General features: G+C 42.2%; 3 protein-coding genes across 3 annotated transcripts in view; 1 reads left to right on the top strand and 2 right to left on the bottom strand.

Moving 5' to 3' along the window:
• Positions 1–494: 494 nt before the first annotated feature.
• LOC109466635 (nicotinamide N-methyltransferase-like) lies at positions 495–3337 on the bottom strand. The gene is made up of 5 exons (XM_019764365.1): positions 3181–3337; positions 2211–2323; positions 1702–1799; positions 1267–1372; positions 495–824 (listed from the first exon to the last, which is right to left on the bottom strand). Exons 1-5 carry the CDS (start codon positions 3335–3337, stop codon positions 495–497), a joined length of 804 nt encoding a protein of 267 aa, XP_019619924.1.
• Positions 3338–4672: 1335 nt separating this feature from the next.
• The window catches only part of LOC109466803 (UBX domain-containing protein 8-like), a 13507-nt gene continuing 1464 nt past the window's right edge, over positions 4673–16715 (bottom strand). The window contains exons 2-9 of the mRNA XM_019764642.1: positions 16020–16151; positions 15450–15523; positions 14657–14779; positions 14358–14393; positions 6401–6505; positions 6162–6203; positions 5856–5930; positions 4673–5437 (exon numbers count right to left, since the gene is read on the bottom strand). Coding sequence (XP_019620201.1) covers positions 5261–5437; positions 5856–5930; positions 6162–6203; positions 6401–6505; positions 14358–14393; positions 14657–14779; positions 15450–15523; positions 16020–16151 — 764 coding nt within the window. The 3' untranslated portion in view covers positions 4673–5260. The remainder of the gene's footprint in view (positions 5438–5855; positions 5931–6161; positions 6204–6400; positions 6506–14357; positions 14394–14656; positions 14780–15449; positions 15524–16019; positions 16152–16715) is intronic.
• On the top strand, positions 6870–13579 carry LOC109466804. The gene is made up of 7 exons (XM_019764643.1): positions 6870–7465; positions 8364–8442; positions 8862–9407; positions 9805–9941; positions 10386–10574; positions 10918–11031; positions 11857–13579. Exons 1-7 carry the CDS (start codon positions 7133–7135, stop codon positions 12475–12477), a joined length of 2019 nt encoding a protein of 672 aa, XP_019620202.1. The 5' UTR covers positions 6870–7132; the 3' UTR covers positions 12478–13579.

Raw genomic sequence — 16715 nt, 5'->3', positions numbered from 1 at the left:
GTCGCAAATTGGAGCTTCTATGGCCGGCTGGATCTTCTCTGGTATACTATCCCTTTATTTCGGCCAATTTCTACTATTTTTCCAGCGATCCGCGGAGCCTGGTAGAGGCTACAAAAGTCGCTGTACTTAGATTTTTGTGTCATCACTAATAATTCTTCTCTGTATTCTAACAAACTAGTTGATTTCCCCTTTGCTACGCCGATGACTAGAATACAATGTTTTCGTTGAAAAAACCCTCTGTACTGTGATTCTTATGTGAAATGTGGACAAACATTTATGTACGTGCGGCTCCAAGAAAGTAGACGCGCATCGTCTATTGGACCCAAGCGGTACTCGGCCTACACTTTCCATGTCTCCAAGCAGATCCTTCAGTGATAAAACCGTAACAAACAGACAGTATCCAATCGGCGGCTGTTGGACACTGTCTGGCCAATTGGATACTGCCTTGTCGCTTTTTTACGATTTTGCCACCGGAGGATCTAGCTGCTTAGATATTACTCAGTGTCCGCTTTCCTAGCATGAAGAACAACTATCCCGTCAAAGTTGGAGACGCTGTTGTTCTCTGCATTTGTGGCTGGAAACCACTTGATGTCAATGTCGACATACCCCGCCTTCTCAAACACCTCTCTCATGAAGTTTCTGTCTATAGGAAGGGTGAAGAATTCATAACCGCCGACGGAATAGAAGGTCTGGTTGGTGACTCCGGCGAGAACGAACGTGCCGCCCGGCTTCAGGAGGCGGGTGATGCGGCGCACAGCAGCCGAGTAGGACTCCCGGTCAGGACACGCTGCCTCCAGGCACAGGGTCGTGGTCAACACGTCAAACTGCAGACGATATGTGGATAATAATTCATGAATGAATGGGTGGTTGTGTTTGCATGTGAATGGGTGAGTGAGTGAGTGAGTGAGTGAGTGAGTGAGTGAGTGAGTGAGTGAGTGAGTGAGTGAGTGAGTGAGTGAGTGAGTGAGAGAGAATGGATGTGTGTGTGTGTGTGTGTGTGTGTGTGTGTGGATCGATTTATGAATGGGTGGATGGATGGGTTGGTTGTGGATGGATGGATAATAAATGAAGACCTTTATTGTCCACTGGACATGTTTGTATATGTACAGTACAGGTCACAACGAAAGACATACATATCTATACAATACTCATATCAAGCTCTGTTTATTCAAATCGCATATAATTTATATAGAAGCGTACGCATTTTGGCTATTGCTTATTCAAGAAAGTTGGCAATAATTAGGACAAAAATACTCCAATAATCACCTGCTGATATTGCCGAGGAGCGAAAGGGTCGTCCTTGGTGACGTCACAGGGAATGACCTCCTTAATAGCCTTCCTGAGACGGGACTGCACGGCTTCCCACGAGGAGCTGTGTATGTCAAGGTAAAGAAGACGGACAAGAATGTGATCAACACGACAAACCCCTTGAAGTTCGTCACAGAAAACAAGACCACTGACATCTGTATCTGTGTACTAGTAACCGGTATTACCTAGCCTCTTCCAGGCTTCGGGTGGCGGCTGGAAAGAGTGGAAATCGGCGCAATAGAGAGATAACATACCTCTCTATTTCGCCGATTTCTGCTCTTTCCAGCCGCCACCCGAAGCCTGATAGAGGCTACTTTTTCTCTCCTTTTAGCAGTTTTTTTAATATATCGCCAATTCTTGTATCGTGCCTTACAAAACAACCAGTTAACATACCTGTCTTCCTCGAGATCAGCTACAAACGTGAAGAACGGAGTCCAGTCGTGCATGTCTGGGTCCTCCTTCACCCATTTCTCAATCTCAGCTCGGTTATCCTGGAAGGAAAGACGTAGCTTGTATGAAAGTATCAAATATGCTCAAAAATGGCAGTAAATCTCAATATCAGGCAGATATCCTCCCGAATATTTTTTCATGAAAGTTCATCTGTGTTGGTAGTAATCATAGTAAAACGCAAATGTCTGTAACTCTCGCGAGATTACGTTTTGAAGCGTATGGCCTGATGAAGGCGACAGTGGTCGCTGAAAATTTGATCCCTGTGTGACTTTGTGTTGGAATAAAGTTCAAAGTTTTACCAGAAAGTTTGTTTTGCCGGTCTGAAGTTGCAATATGCCTTGAACATTTCCCCTGCCCGGCCCGGTCAACTCCTTTGGTACTCATACGTATTAGACGCGTAGAGACTAATGTGCTATGGACAAAGGTACTGACCGCATAGAACGTACTGGTACCTGTGTATACTCTGCGCAGACGATCTCCGTGCAGAACTTACTGGCACTCATCAGCTGGTAGATAGTCGGGCCGCTCCCCACGTCAAGCAGACGGCTTCCTGGGCTCACTCGGCCTACGCAGCATTTCGCAGCCAATGAAATTGAAAGTGATAATCATGGCGATATGGTCAAGAACAGACTCGAATGGAAGGAAAAAGTTATGGCCTTATGTCTCGCAAGAGGAGAAGAGGATAAGTAGTAAGTAGATATTAGATTGTGAAAGTACAAGGCTTTCTCCCTTTCTTCGACTGTACCTAAGTTACAGGGAAAAGTCTTGTCCAGGTTTCAAATACAAACGGTGTCATTGAGGCGGCAAGAAATTCTTCAGGGCCTACTAGTCTAGCGAATATAGTGGGGAAAATGAAGTCTCACCAGCGTTGAAAATCTCGTGGAATTGTTTAAGAAACCAGGATAGTAGAGTTCCTTCGTCATCGTGGCCTGCTGGAGTTACACAAAACTGCGCCAAGTATGTCTTTGCCCCAAAGGTTTTGTGATAGTCCGTGCCTTTTTGGATATGTGCGGCCATTTTCCCTCCCTTGATCTTTGCCCCAGATACTGTCCCTATGTATAATGGCCTTGACCTCAAGGCCATTGAGGAGGGGCCAGAAAATGCCCCCGCCATACTCTCCAAGCAGAGGTTTGGATTTTGGCGTATTTTTGGCCTGTTTTTAAGGATTTTTTGTTGGGCTTTTTTTTGCATTGGTATAATTTTTTTACGCCAACGTTGGTGCAAAACATATACCAATTTAAAAAAGAAAGTCCAATTAAAAAAAAAGCCCCAAAACAGGCCAAAAATAAGCTAGAACCCAAACCTCTGCTTGGTGAGTAACAGGCGTCCTGTTCAGGTTTCAAAGACAAACTGTGACAGTGAGAAGCAAGAAATACTTCAGCGCCTTCTAGTCTAGAGGATAGTGGGAAAATGAAGACTCACCAGACTGGAAAATCTTGTGGAATTCTTTAAGAATCAAGTTCGTGAAGTCTCCTTCGTCGTCGTGGCCCTCTGGAGCGACTAAATATTCCTCCAAAAACGCTTTTGTTGTCTCAAAGGTTCTGTGATAGTCTGAGCCCTTTTGGATCGGTGCGGCCATTTTCCCTCTAACTTTGAACTTTGCCCCTGACACTGACGCTTCCCTACATATGAGTCAATGACTTTGGATGCCTCATGGCCACAAGGAAGGCCCAGTAATTATTCCCACCATAGGTTTGTGTAAAAAAACACACATTTGAAAGGATGAAACATACACTTACCAGTAATTTCAAAGCTCCTCTCAACTAAATTGCTAAATGTGTCTACTGCCGTTAGTTGAAAAAGCCACCTTTCGACTCCGGAATTTTAAATACAGGCTGATTTGAGGCATTAAAACACACACACACACACACACACACACACACACACACACACACACACACACACACACACACACACACAAACAAATATATTCATTTATACACAGAAGCATGAAAGAGGCCATAACTTGAATACTGCGTTTAATATAGATACATATAAGATAGACATCGATATACAAATATGTAACAACATTTCACAGGACACTGCATGCAACAACAGGAATCTCAACCCAAGTACTGATTACTGACGAAGCATGACAGTTTAACTACTAGGATATACTTTACTGCTTACACATCATAAATTATAGAGAAAATTTCAGTACTAGTATATATTTTATAGTCTATATTGTATACATGTACTTCGTGAATTTTGTCTAAATATCTGTTTTCGTGCAGTGCAACAACTCCACAGAACTGCAGACCACGTGCATTTACAACTGAGAAAGTTCTTCTTAAGGTTCGGATTCCTTTTTAAGTAGCCTTTTTAAGTAGCCTTTAAACAATTGAATTTTCACTCTGCTTTTATGGTCCTCATACGTATTTCGTAAATTTTGCCTAAATATCTGTTTTCGTGCAGGGCAACAAATCCACTGAAGTGCAGACAACGTGCATTTACAACTGAGAAAATCCATCGTAAGGCCAGATCTATTTTTAATAGCCTTTCAATAAATGAGTTTTAATATAATCTGACCTTTATGGTCTTCTTTCGTATTTCGTAAATTTTGCCTAAATATCTGTTTTCGTGCAGTGCAACAAATCCACTGAAGTGCAATCCACGTACATTTACAACTGAGAAAATCCAAAGTCTTTTAGTCTGATTATATGGTCTTCATAAGTAATTTTTCAGCCTACAATATCTGTTTTCGTGGAAAGCAGCAACAACTTGCCAACTACACTAAACTGCAGACCACGTGTATTTGCAACTGAGTTTAAAATCCTTGCTCAGTGTCGAATTTATTTTTAATAGCCTCCAACGTATAATTATATGTATTTCGTAAATTTTGTCTGAATATCTGTTTTCTTGGAGGGAAACAACTCCACTTAACTGCAGACCACATGCATTTGGAACTGAGAAAATATTTTTATATATAGTAGCCTTTAATTGAGTTTCACACTGCCTTTAAGTAGATCCTAGGGAGGCAAAAGACAGTATCCATTGGCCAGACAGGGTCCAATACAATATTAATCTCCATACGTATTTCGTAAATTTTGCCTAAATATCTTCGTGGAGGGCAACAACTTGTCAACTATCATAAAAGTTCATCTGTGTTGGTAGCTACATGATTGTTGAAAGTTAAAACTGGGCCAATCTACTGAGGAAGACCAGAGTGACTAGTCGAAAGCTCTAGGAGAGAACATTCGATGCTACATGGCGCTAACAATGTTATTCTTTCATATCCCGTCTGTACAAGTCATCAAATAACATTATCCAATCTGTTTTCAAATCTGATGTAATATTCCGCAACAGATTCTTCCGCAATATCTGGGCCCGTCTGTACATATAGACATATTTTTTTACTGCTGTCATTGTGTGTACATTGTATTTTTATCTGTATGTTTTATATGGGCGAGTTATGCCTGAAATAAAGAAAGAACATTTCCCTATTGTCTTGTGTTGGACCAAAAGTTTTAACTGCAGATCGCGCGATTTCTGCGGCGTGCAGTCAGTCTCCTTCCTCCTCCGAGTCCCTCTCGTCCACCATGACGACCATGTCCGAGGTGAGGCCGGCCTGCGCGAGGGTTCCGTCGCGGCTGGAGTCGAAGCTCCGGCGGGGGAATGTGCTGCTGATGCCGTAGACAGACGGGTGGTAGCCCAGGGTCTGCATCCAGTCATACAGGAGCTGTGCGGAGCAACCAGGAAGCTTTTAAAATATTTTTTTCATTCCCTCAAGAATTCCCCAAGAGGTCCGGAGAACCCTGTCATGCCACCCGCGTCTTGTGCCCTTGGGAAAGACACTCAGGTGCATGTAAGTATGTCTTGTTCGTTCATGCGTTTGTCTGCGTTGGTGGCGGCATAAAAATATGTCTTGCAATAAATGTTGGAATAAAAAAGAATTCCCTCAGTACGCATATCGTACCTATGCACAGAAGCACGTATGTTTAAGGGCTTTGTACACGGAAGCACAGTTTCAACCCCAACCGATCGAGAACTGGAAACATGATTTGGTGGAGCAACGCTCGCAAATAAAACTAAAAGCTATCACACGTGGGCATGCACATGAAGGTCTATCTCGATAGAAAAGAAGTATTGATGCGCACCTGTACTGCAGTGTTGGTGTGAAATCTTCTTCGGTGGATTTTTCCGTTGGGGCATTTCAGTCCGACAGTCACGGTCTAAAAGTAGTGGAGAAAATGTTTTAAAATGGATTTGAAAAAAAAGAACAATGAATGGAAACAAAATATTCACGTTTTACCTATCTAAGACACAGCACTTTGTTAAACAGATCGCGTCTCAATGTACGTTGGAAGGAAAAATGGTACTGGTATCACCCTTCCCCTATCAAGAGCCCACGAAAGAACAACAACAAAATACTAGTAAACAAACATCGTAAGCTAAAAACATACCTCTGGTTCGCCAATAGCTGGTTCCTGTGGCAATGTGATCACCTACAAACGATAAAATAGTTTTACCGGGCGGTACCCAAAATAAAGAAAGATGCAACTTAGGTAGCTATTTGTATGGAATGGTTGACAAAAATGTGCTAAGAATGTGCAATATCAGACAGATTTCCTCATCCAGGATATTATTTTTTGTTTTGCTGCCCTGAAATTACACTGGATGCCTTTAAAACTGCCATCCTTACCCTCCTTGTTCTGGGTTTGGCCTCGGCAGTTTGCTGTGCAGGTTTGGGGATGGCGCTCTCCGGGAGTTTCCGCGCTACTGCTGCATCCTTGGCGCTCCCGGCCGCCTAATTAACACAATTAATTAATGCAGTCATTCCGTTGTTCAATTGTCATTTAATGACCAAAAATCTGCACATTTTTTTTTGTAAAACAATATGGAAGAATTGTTCACGTATGTATGTCATCTAAAACTAAGTAATTGTAGATTTACAATAGTTGTAGCAGATGTAGGGATAGACATGAATGCGCCTACGAAGTTCATTGTCATTGCCATTATTGACTGCAGGGGGATATGATGTAGCCTGGGTGCCATCCGTTTTCAAGTTAAGCTATAAAAAGTATAAAGTAGTTACCCCTATTATCTACATCATGGTTCAGTATAGTTCCATCCCCCATGATAGTTTTTTTTTGTCGGATTTGTAGTAACCCAGAAATAGAAAACAACCCCCCAAAAGCCACTGACAGTGTTCACAAAAATCGTCTGTAATTGTCATAATTTGGAGGCTTCAAATGTCAAATTTTCCCGCAGAAAGACACCCCCCGCCAGGGGGTATGACCCCTTTTCAATACCCACAACCCCCTGCGCGAACACCCCCTCCAAAACGAGGCTGTGCAACTGGGGGAGAGTGTCTTTCATTTCTGTCTTTTTCGTCAAAAAAAATTTAAAAAACCCTCCAGAAAAACTGTCCGCAATGGGGCGCAGCGACTACTGTTGCGTTTTAGGCTGCATGAACAAGCGGGCACAGGCGACGGCGGTCACGCTGTACCGCTTCCCAGACAACCCCCCCTCTCGTAAGAAGCTGTGGACGGCCAACGTAGCCGCCGCCCGTGGCCAACCCAACTGGACCCCGAAGAACTCCACTCGAATTTGCGCCGCGCACTTCGTCAGCGGGAAGAAAAGCAACAAGCCAGACGCCCCGAATTATGCTCCAACTCTCTTCGGCACCGACAACGTGGCCACTCCAATCGGAACGGCACGGAAACACAAACCAGGGACTCAGGTTTCTGCCAAGAAAACACACACGGTGAGTCTGTCAGGGGCCCCTTTTCTTTTGTTGAGGGGGGAGGTGGGCTGCTAGGGGGGCCATGTCCATGTCGTCTGACGAATTTTATTTTTCCTCGCGCACCACAACTGCTTGAGTCGTCATTACTAGTCAATGTCATGTACGTGTAGCTATGAGTTCTGTTCCACATAAGGTGGGTAAAATACTGAATGAGGAAGAACCAGGCATATGCATATTTCGCTTGGATAGGCGAAAATATAGGGGGTGAATTTATTTACTTGCGAATGCACCGCATCAAAACGTAGACATATGTGCCCTTCGCTGACGTATATGTCATGAATATGAACAAAAGAAGCATTTTCGTGAACACACATTTTTCAATTCACAATTAACATATAATAACAATTTGTTGCAATTAATTAGTGCGAAATACTGGCAGTCCTCAGTATTAAATAAAGAAAAAACAAGTTGGATGCCATTTGATGCGTTTGCATGCGGTGTGGGCAGGTGATGACGTCATGCTACTTGTAAGCCTTCAAGCTCCTATCACACAATATATCAGCTGGTCTTTACAATAAATTAAATGTATACAGAAGCGCAAAACTTCGATCATGATATCAAACTTTTTGAAAGGATAGCATCAAAAACATGGCATCACATGTCTAACTAGTAAAATGGTGTAAAATATTGTGAATTTGCAAAGTGCCTGTTTCTCCGACCTGTAGCCAATGATAGCAATAGTATTTTAGATTGAGTGAGGCTGCATTCAAAAATGATATCTTGCAAACATGGGTAGGACATTTTATTATTTCAGCCAATTTGATACTATTTTGCCAGTTTGATTCTTTCTTGCCGCCACCAAAAGATTTCTACTTGGATTTTGAATTTGACCTTGACTCTTCCCTTTTGAATCTTTCAGAAGAAAGTCAAGAGCGATGACCCAGAATGGACTCCACAAGGAAAGCAGGGGAAACAGGAGATGCCTCACTGGGAGGATGGTGAGTATGGATGTTTTTTATTCATTTCTCTCTTTTCTTTCTCAGAAAAGAACATTCTCAGAAAAGAACAAGAAATAGTCAAGCCTTCGAAGTACCAGAGTCCAGAGTTATCAAGGAAGGATTGAACTGTTCAAAAATCTATTTTGATACAAGATAACTTGAGGGAAAACTTCTCAATGTCATGAATAAAAAAAGACTTTTTTACACAACAAAGTGTTTTATTCAGGAGACATTTCGGTGACCGTCTGTCACCTTCCCCAGGGCAATTCTGACTGGTTCACACAGCACAGGTGTCGCTGCTCACAGATGCAATCCCAGTCAGAATTGCCCACTGAAACACTTACATAAAAAGAGTCTTTTTATTCTGGTAATTCACCAACCTGATGAAACGAATATTGGTTGTCGATATCGTTCTTCAGAAACAGGTACTACAAAGTGGACGGTAACAAAGAAAGAGGAGCCATTCTTTGCGGAGTCCCTGCCCACCATGGTGCCTCTGAGCCGACCAGGGTGCAGCAATTACAGCAACAGTGCCTCCCCTCCCTACGACCCATCCATGCACTCCCCCATCGGCATGGTAACAGACTACCCAAGCCTTCCGGCCGAAGACAACAGCCCTCTGCTTGTCGACATCACCGCAGGGAATGGTCACGCGGCCACGACCAGCTCGGCTGCTTTCGATGATGACCTTTCGCCTGTCGGTCACCTTAAGATAACCAACGTCGAGAGCTTAAGGACTGATGAAGAAATGGTCGACCTGTCCGTCGACTTTGACACAAACTCGGAACTCAACCGACACCGTCCAGCCCGACTACACAGTGGCCAGGAAGACCTATTTGATGGTCATCAGACTGAAAATGCGATATTTGATGGGCTCACTTCTCCTGTAGGCAGACACGGTGAGGACAGCCTGGCTGAGAAAGGCAGCGGGGAGGGTGTCGCTGGGCTTATGCTGGTTAACAAAGGTTTGTTTATTTGAATTTTTTTATGGATCTCCAGAACTGCTTGTCATTCATTGCGTAAATACGTTCCAGGCCCTCCAAGCCTGTTTCAGTTTCTATAAGTTTCTTAAGTGTTATGTTTTTTTATGTTTGGATGTCCAATCCTTCTCTTCGTGTCAGGGTTCCAAAGTAGAAGCCTACTAGCTGGTTCTTTGCTACGTCCAACATGACCGGCCAAGCTTAGTTGTCGACATTGAACTACTGTAGTGACATTTGGTAACGCTCCGTATAGTAGAATGTTTCCACCATGGTGTATTGAAAACTACTCGCAGCATCTTTGTTTGGTTTTCTGGAGCGTGACATATTCATAACCCATGATTCTGACCCATACAAAAGAATTTTCCTTGATGTGTTGACAAAGGCAGCAGGAACGACCCAGTGTTTGTGGTGATGCCCACGGCTGCGGAACAGTCCGATCTCAGCCCACAGCCGACACGGACGTCTTCCAGGAAAAGGAAAATGCCGCAGAAGTACGACCCGTCCGTGTTCGACACCGAGGTGGGTGCAGGAAATTTTGAATTTGTTGTTAGAGATTGCGTTTCTATACTTACTTATTTGCTTGTATTTCTATAGTCAGTATTAAATTGAAGAAGTGGGGTGTAGCTCTCCGCAAACATGGGATATCCATTTAGTATCCTATCCAAGGGACGTCCCTAACCACAAAGTTGAGTGATGAAATCAGTGTAACTGTAAGACTGCCTTTCCCAAGGGCATAACATCAGTGCTACTCTCAAAGCAGAGGTTTGGGCTGTGGCTTATTTTTGGCATGTTTGGCTTTCTCTTTTGTACTGGTATCGTTTTGGGGAGGCCGGCATGTTGGTGGATTCAAATCCAGGACCTATGGGTTCTGGCTCAAACACCAAACCATTACGCCACACATGTAGGCATTATGCCACACGATCCCACCAACTGAGTGCATCTTTTGTCCTAAAAAATTTCTAGGAAGTCTGGCAGGATGTGGGTGACATTGGGATGTCCCCAGGACTGCAGGAAGAAGACAACAGCCTGGGGGAGACCAACAAGCGACTGCGGCGGCTGGTGAGCGAGCAGCGCGACGTTCACCTGTCTGAACTTCTGCAGCTCCACGAGGAGAACAAGTACCTACAGGAGGAGGTCATGCAGGTCAAACAGGTGAGATGCATCAGAAATCTGGCACTTTTCATATTTTCCCTCTCTTGGATACTTTATTCCTCCATTAGCTTCGTACACATTTGTCTACAAAGCTATTCTTCCTGGAGACAGAACAAAACAAAACTCCTTACAAATATACACATACAAGTAGCTCCTCCTGGAAATTGATTTTGATTTTATATCATCCTGGAACTCAAACTGTTCCAGAATGAGATTGAGTTATACCGGCTATACTGATAGAGATACAGAGCATTTCTCTTTTCATGCAATGCCTTCGGGATTTAAAGAATGCTGCGCTGCATTTTGTAACAGTTTTGAAACTCCTCCTTTACTGCTCCCCTAGATGCAGGATTTCCGAGAGGAGAACAAGCGTCTGAAGAAGCTGGTCGGTCAGCAGAGAGACGTGCACCTGCTGGAGCTGCAGCAGCTCAAGGAGGAGCTTCAGCAGATAAAACAGGTCAGGCCACACCAATTTAATTTCTTGGTTAACGGATTTTTCAAGAAAAATACTGGAGCGGGCGGGCGAAAAAATAATAAAAATAAAAACAGGCCTAGGCATCCTATTATGGCCAAAATCGTACGATAGGAGCAATGAAGTCAACATACCAGGCTGGTTCAAAATTTAAGCAAAGAATTTTTAACTTTTAATGATACCACTGCATTGAAAGATGGAATAACTTTAACAACTAGGATGAAAATGACTGTTTTCAACTGTTCAGGGCAAAATATGAGCATTTTGCAGTTGATTCTGAATTTTTATTTTTATTTGCAAATCAGAAAAAAATGAAGCGGCGAATCCGTTAACCAAGAAATTAAATTGGTGTGGCCTCAGCTAGCTCTTTCTATTTCTTACTGTGTGGCCCAAGGGCTACAATATAATGGTTGCAGGAGGGCTTTAACTAACTATTTCTTTGTAATAAAAGGTAGTGTCCGTAGTTCAGTGGTTAGCAAGCCTGCCTCTGGACCAAGAGGTTGGGAGTTTGAATCCCGGCTGTTGTCGCTCACCCGACATGCACCCTACTGAAAAGGGTTGTAGTCATTAGGACAATGGACAGTACTAATGCTATGGACAGTACCCATCCTAATGACTACAACCACTGGTCTAGTGGAAGAATAGCTCTTCTGTGATCCTTTTTTTTAATACTGAAGACTTTTATTGATCACAAAAGCAGTAGCTTTGTTTAACAGATTTCTCGGTTTAGTGTATTCTCATTTCTTAGTTTGTTAATGCTTGACTTGATTAAAAGTTGATTTGATTATTGATGATTTTGTGCTCCTGCAGGCTTGGCAAGCAGAGGTAAGAGAGAAGAACGAAATCATCAAGAAGCTGAAAACCGCAGCCTTCTGCCTCGATCTCATCAAAGACGACGTCAACCTGTTCAACTTCTACACCGGATTTCAGAACTATGACATCTTCAAGGCCCTCGCAGACTACCTGCGGCCGCATTCCAACAGCATCTACCACCAGTCAGATGACAAGAACTCTCCCCCCAAACCCTGTCGCAGTCGTAGCCTGTCGTTTGACGAGGAACTGTTCATGGTGTGTGTGCGGCTGAAGGCTGGTCTCCTCACACAGGATATTTCACACAGGTTTAACATCAGCGCAGGGACGTGTTCAAGAATATTCAGACACTGGCTTCCGTTCCTGAAGGAGCGTTTGCAGGAGTTGTACGGTACCGAGACGCCGCCGCTGCACAGCGTACAAGCCATGAAGACTAAGGTGTACCACATATTTGACGGCGGGCTGCCACAGATGTTAGAGGACATGGAAGAGACGCTTCACGACGTCTGTGCGTTCCTGTCGTCTTTTGACACGTCCCTTGTTCACTGCCACCATGTCGCAGACAACAACACTGCTCACGAGGAAGACTCTCCTACCCAAAGTGCATTAGAGGAAACATGAGTTCCTGTCAAGTATTTTGAACTTGGGCCTTGCAATAAGTAGTATTGAATATATATTGTGATTATTATGTACATTGTAAAGTTGGTATGATGTTAGTTTTAATGTGACACAAAGGTGCATCATGACAAATGTATGTGCCTAGCTGTGCTGTTCACTGTTTAAAACTGAGGAAATACCAATTGCTTTATACTATTTGTTTTCTTCTGTTGTACATTTTCTATAGCTGTACACATGTATTTAAATGTATGACAGTAATGAAAGTTGGTGGCAGATGTGCTCTGGAAATAGCCTTGATGCCTGCACATTAGACAACGGTTGTCACTGACAGCAGGAAAAAGTCACTCTTGTCAACACCACAAATAAAAATACCACAGAAAAAAAAAATCTACATGTTTCATACAACACATTTCATAGTAGAGTTCCAGCTGAAAAAGGATCCTTACTAGAAGACATATCATCATTCAACTTGTAGTACAACTGTTGTGAAAAGCATGGTTTCATCACTTGTATTTACTCTTTTGAAGAACACTACTAGAATCATTGATGTACTCAAGTTGTTTGTTGTAACGGACCCAGTTATAAAATGAAAACACATTCCTCCTCCTCTGGAAGTTTATGATGAAACTAAGAGTGAGACTGTTTGTAGACCATTGTATATTATGTATATCAAGAAGCATTATAGTCATAGATTCATACTGTAAATGTTATATGTTAGGTACCTTCAGTATGATATGTAGAATACAGAGAAAATGTTAGACATCACAATTGTTGGCAATACCGGTAGTTATGTACAGTTACTTTAAAGTCTCATTGCTTATCTGCAAGCATCACTTGGTTCAGATAAACTGACCAAATGTAGACTCTCAAGCTGTAGAAGTTAAGCTGGTCAGAGACACTCTGTACTAACCGTTATGTTGTCTTATGTTGATATGAGTAAAAGTTCATGTATACTGTATAGTATTCTAAATATTTACACCATTGTTTAATGATATGGTTCCTTATGGTTGACAAAATATGTCAGCTTGTGCAATTCCATTGATGAAACTGTAAAATGTGCCTCAGAAGTAAAAAGGTAAAGAAACACAAAAGAAAGTCTGGTGCTTTTTTGTACTAGTATTGTTTTTATGCCAGCCAAATGGATACTGTCCTGCCAAGATGATAGTCTTGTAGGCACCAAAAGATCAGCTTGTAGATTAACGTATGGTGGCAAAATTTTCATAGCAAATTATTTTACCAGCTTGGATAAATTTTACTACTTTTCAGGCAGCATTGTCAGTATGGTGGAGACTAGTCTGTTCGGTACAAATTTGGTGGCAGCCAAAAGGTGCCCTGCCTGGGAACAGTCTAACCAAGGTGCTTGCAGGGTTAACACAGAGAAGGATCCAAAAGAAAGAAGGCATTGTTTCATGAATCAACCATTACTGTATTGTTGTCTGTTTGACACCATTTTCCCTGGGGACAGTTCAGTTGGCATGTCACATGTGTCGCTTATTTGACAGCCTGACATGTGAATGACCTATGTAACTTTCATTTTAGAAAGGGATAAGACGAAAACGCCAGTAAAAGACAACAGTAAAGAATCTCCTTTTCTTCCTGTTGTTTCCCTCTTCTTCTCCCTCTTGCCTTTTCTCTGATTTATTGATATGTATGCTAGCCTCATGAGCACACTTTCTAGCTGCCTGTATTTGTTTCTACAAGCATGACTAGAGTATGGCAGTTTTTTTTTTCTTTTTAGTGTATATGTGTGTGTGTGTGTGGGTAGCTGTTTCTCCCCAAAAGAAACTGCCGCTGCCCACAAGAAAGTCTGTGTATGAGGCTAGTATGTACATGGTTGGATGCTGATCTACTCATGGAAAAGGAGAGGGTTGGGGGAATCTTACCTGACCACCTCCTTCGTGTGTTTCTCCATCTCCATACTGGAAGAGACAAACTTGGTTAACTGAGTAACTGACACAAAAGATACATTATACAACAAAACTGTTGAACAACAGAACAGTTTTTGCTGTGAATTTATTTGGCATAAGAAACTAGTATCATGCAGCATGCTGTTTGGAGAGACCATTTTATGGCTGTTGATAACTTGCACAAAATATTTCTTTGACATGCAAGGAACTAGTAACTCTTAAATGGTCTTTTTTTCTGCAAAACTACGAAAATTCTGCATGACAGTATAACCTACCCCCAGAGCCCAGCCTTGCCCTTTGAACTTTGGCCCCCCGATGAACCTGTAGTGTTCCTTCTCCTTCTTCTCCAGTTCTGCTGCCTCCTTTGGTTTCAGAATTCTCTCAGCGTAATCACTAGCCTAAACAAGACATTAATGAATGATTTTAAGCTTTACCTGATTCTAAAAATAAAAAAGTTGCATTGTGGATCAAGTGCCTATTACCTTTCCAGACTCAGCGACTTTTGTAATGTGTTCTTTCCTTTGATAACACCTAATTTTCTTGCATATTTTCATATGAGTATTATCAGTACCATTTCAAGTTGTGCTGTCAAATCTAAACCCAAGAAGTACAGTGTATATACATCCTACAAAGTAAGAAAACATCTAAGCACATACCCATACTAAGTTGTCTGTCATCAGATAAATCTTAGTAAGACAACTTCAGCTATTAGATATTGCTATAGCTATCTCTCAGGCTATGCAATTAAAAAAACTATTGGGAATTGTTATCAGTAATTTATGAAAGCCATACTTAAAATAGATTAGTCCCAGTGGAATACAGACAGTGAAATTTGGCTGCAATTCATGAAATGTCAGACGTCTGCTTTCTCACGAAACTTTAAAATCTGATTACATACAAAGTGATTCCGAATCTGTATAGACAGTATAACTGCCCTTTGGTGTGAAACATCAGCTTTGCAGGCACATGACAGCAACTGGATATAGATTTGTATTCCACTAAGTGGATATTTTATAACCAGCTTGCTTCACTAAAAGCACAAGTCTAGTGTAAAACTGTTTTTCTTACCTTGGCTTCGTGGTCCTTTTGTACTCTCTCACGGGCTTCTTGCAGTCTTTGCTGTAAAACAGCCTCATCTTCCTCTGTAATTTAAGGCAATTTATACTATTGGAAATTAGTGGTACTGTACACAGAAAAACAAACTTATATAAAAACCATGCTAAATCAAAGTTCAAGGTTCAGACCAATGATAATCTGATGACACTAATTCACAAAATACACCTAAAGCATGTAACAGTGGGGGTTTATAGTTGCAAACCCCCCACTGTTACAAGCAGAAGAATCTCTAGCCAAAAGGAGAAAACAGAAGCTGAACCATGGTACCAATGAAACAAAGGTATACCTTTCCCATACATACAGATTAAGAGACAATAGTTGCTATCTGAATCAAGATTGGCCACTACTGACAACAATTTCCAACACAAATTGAATTACTAGTACCCATTTTTTTAAATGAGGAACTCCAGTCTTTAATAACAAAATACATTGTAACATCTTTATTGAGACTGTCTTTTACCAACACAGATGATCTTTCAAGCTAAGTTTCTCAAAGCCAAGTCTCAAAGTTTCTCTTATTACCTCGTTGAGGAGGCGTTTCTGGGTGCCTCTTGAACAGCGCAGCTATCCTGTTCCATGACAAGTGGACAGCAGCTGTCAGGATTCCCAGCAGGAACAGCCCTCGAGCAGCTGTCTGCAGCATGTCAAGGTTAGCTGGAGCGGGGATATGATAGCAAAAACTACGGTAAGTTTTTAATCTACATCTATTTCTCATCTTTTTCATACTGGGCCAACCCCCATATATGGGGCATCCCGCCAAGGCCAAGGGTTTTGACATGTGGCCAGTGGGGTGAGGGTGCTCCGTAAAGTTTAAAAAAAAAGAGAGAGAGAAAGGTGAAGTGATAGTGCATACGTATGAAACTTGAAGGAACAGTATGAACAATTGCATTAAGAAGGGGGCGTGGTGTCAGTGGTAGCTTTATGTTTTTACCAGTTAGTCTATCAAAGTATGTTGACGAATATAGCGTGATCGGAAGAAAGGAAACGTCTGCAGCATAGAATGTTTGTAAACTATGTGTAACATTTCAGTAATAGGATTCACATGTAAAAACCGAAAGGGGCGAGCAGGTCACAACCGGGAATCGAACCCGAGTTGTCCGCTTGGCGGTCACCAACGCTAACCACTACACTAAAAGGTCGCACGACCATTTAGCATGGTCAGTTAGCACTGTTACACTACTCCCCCTTTTCTTTCAAGATTCGTCCTCGAATCTTCCG

Source organism: Branchiostoma belcheri, unplaced genomic scaffold (assembly GCF_001625305.1).
Source record: "Branchiostoma belcheri isolate BF01 breed outbred unplaced genomic scaffold, Haploidv18h27 scaffold17, whole genome shotgun sequence".
Taxonomy (NCBI): Eukaryota; Metazoa; Chordata; class Leptocardii; order Amphioxiformes; family Branchiostomatidae; genus Branchiostoma; species Branchiostoma belcheri.
The sequence above is the reverse complement of the archived record's forward strand: the minus strand, read 5'-3'. Positions and strand labels throughout refer to the sequence as shown.

Coding starts and splice junctions, on each gene's coding strand:
- LOC109466635 (XM_019764365.1), bottom strand. CDS start 3,337: ATGGCCGCACCGATCCAAAAGGGCTCAGACTATCACAGAACCTTTGAG. Junction 2,324..3,180: donor CCACAAGATTTTCCAGTCTG/GTGAGTCTTCAT, acceptor AATGCTGCGTAG/GCCGAGTGAGCCCAGGAAGC. Junction 1,373..1,701: donor GCTGATCTCGAGGAAGACAG/GTATGTTAACTG, acceptor TGACATACACAG/CTCCTCGTGGGAAGCCGTGC.
- LOC109466804 (XM_019764643.1), top strand. CDS start 7,133: ATGGGGCGCAGCGACTACTGTTGCGTTTTAGGCTGCATGAACAAGCGG. Junction 9,942..10,385: donor CGTCCGTGTTCGACACCGAG/GTGGGTGCAGGA, acceptor AAAAATTTCTAG/GAAGTCTGGCAGGATGTGGG. Junction 11,032..11,856: donor AGCTTCAGCAGATAAAACAG/GTCAGGCCACAC, acceptor GTGCTCCTGCAG/GCTTGGCAAGCAGAGGTAAG.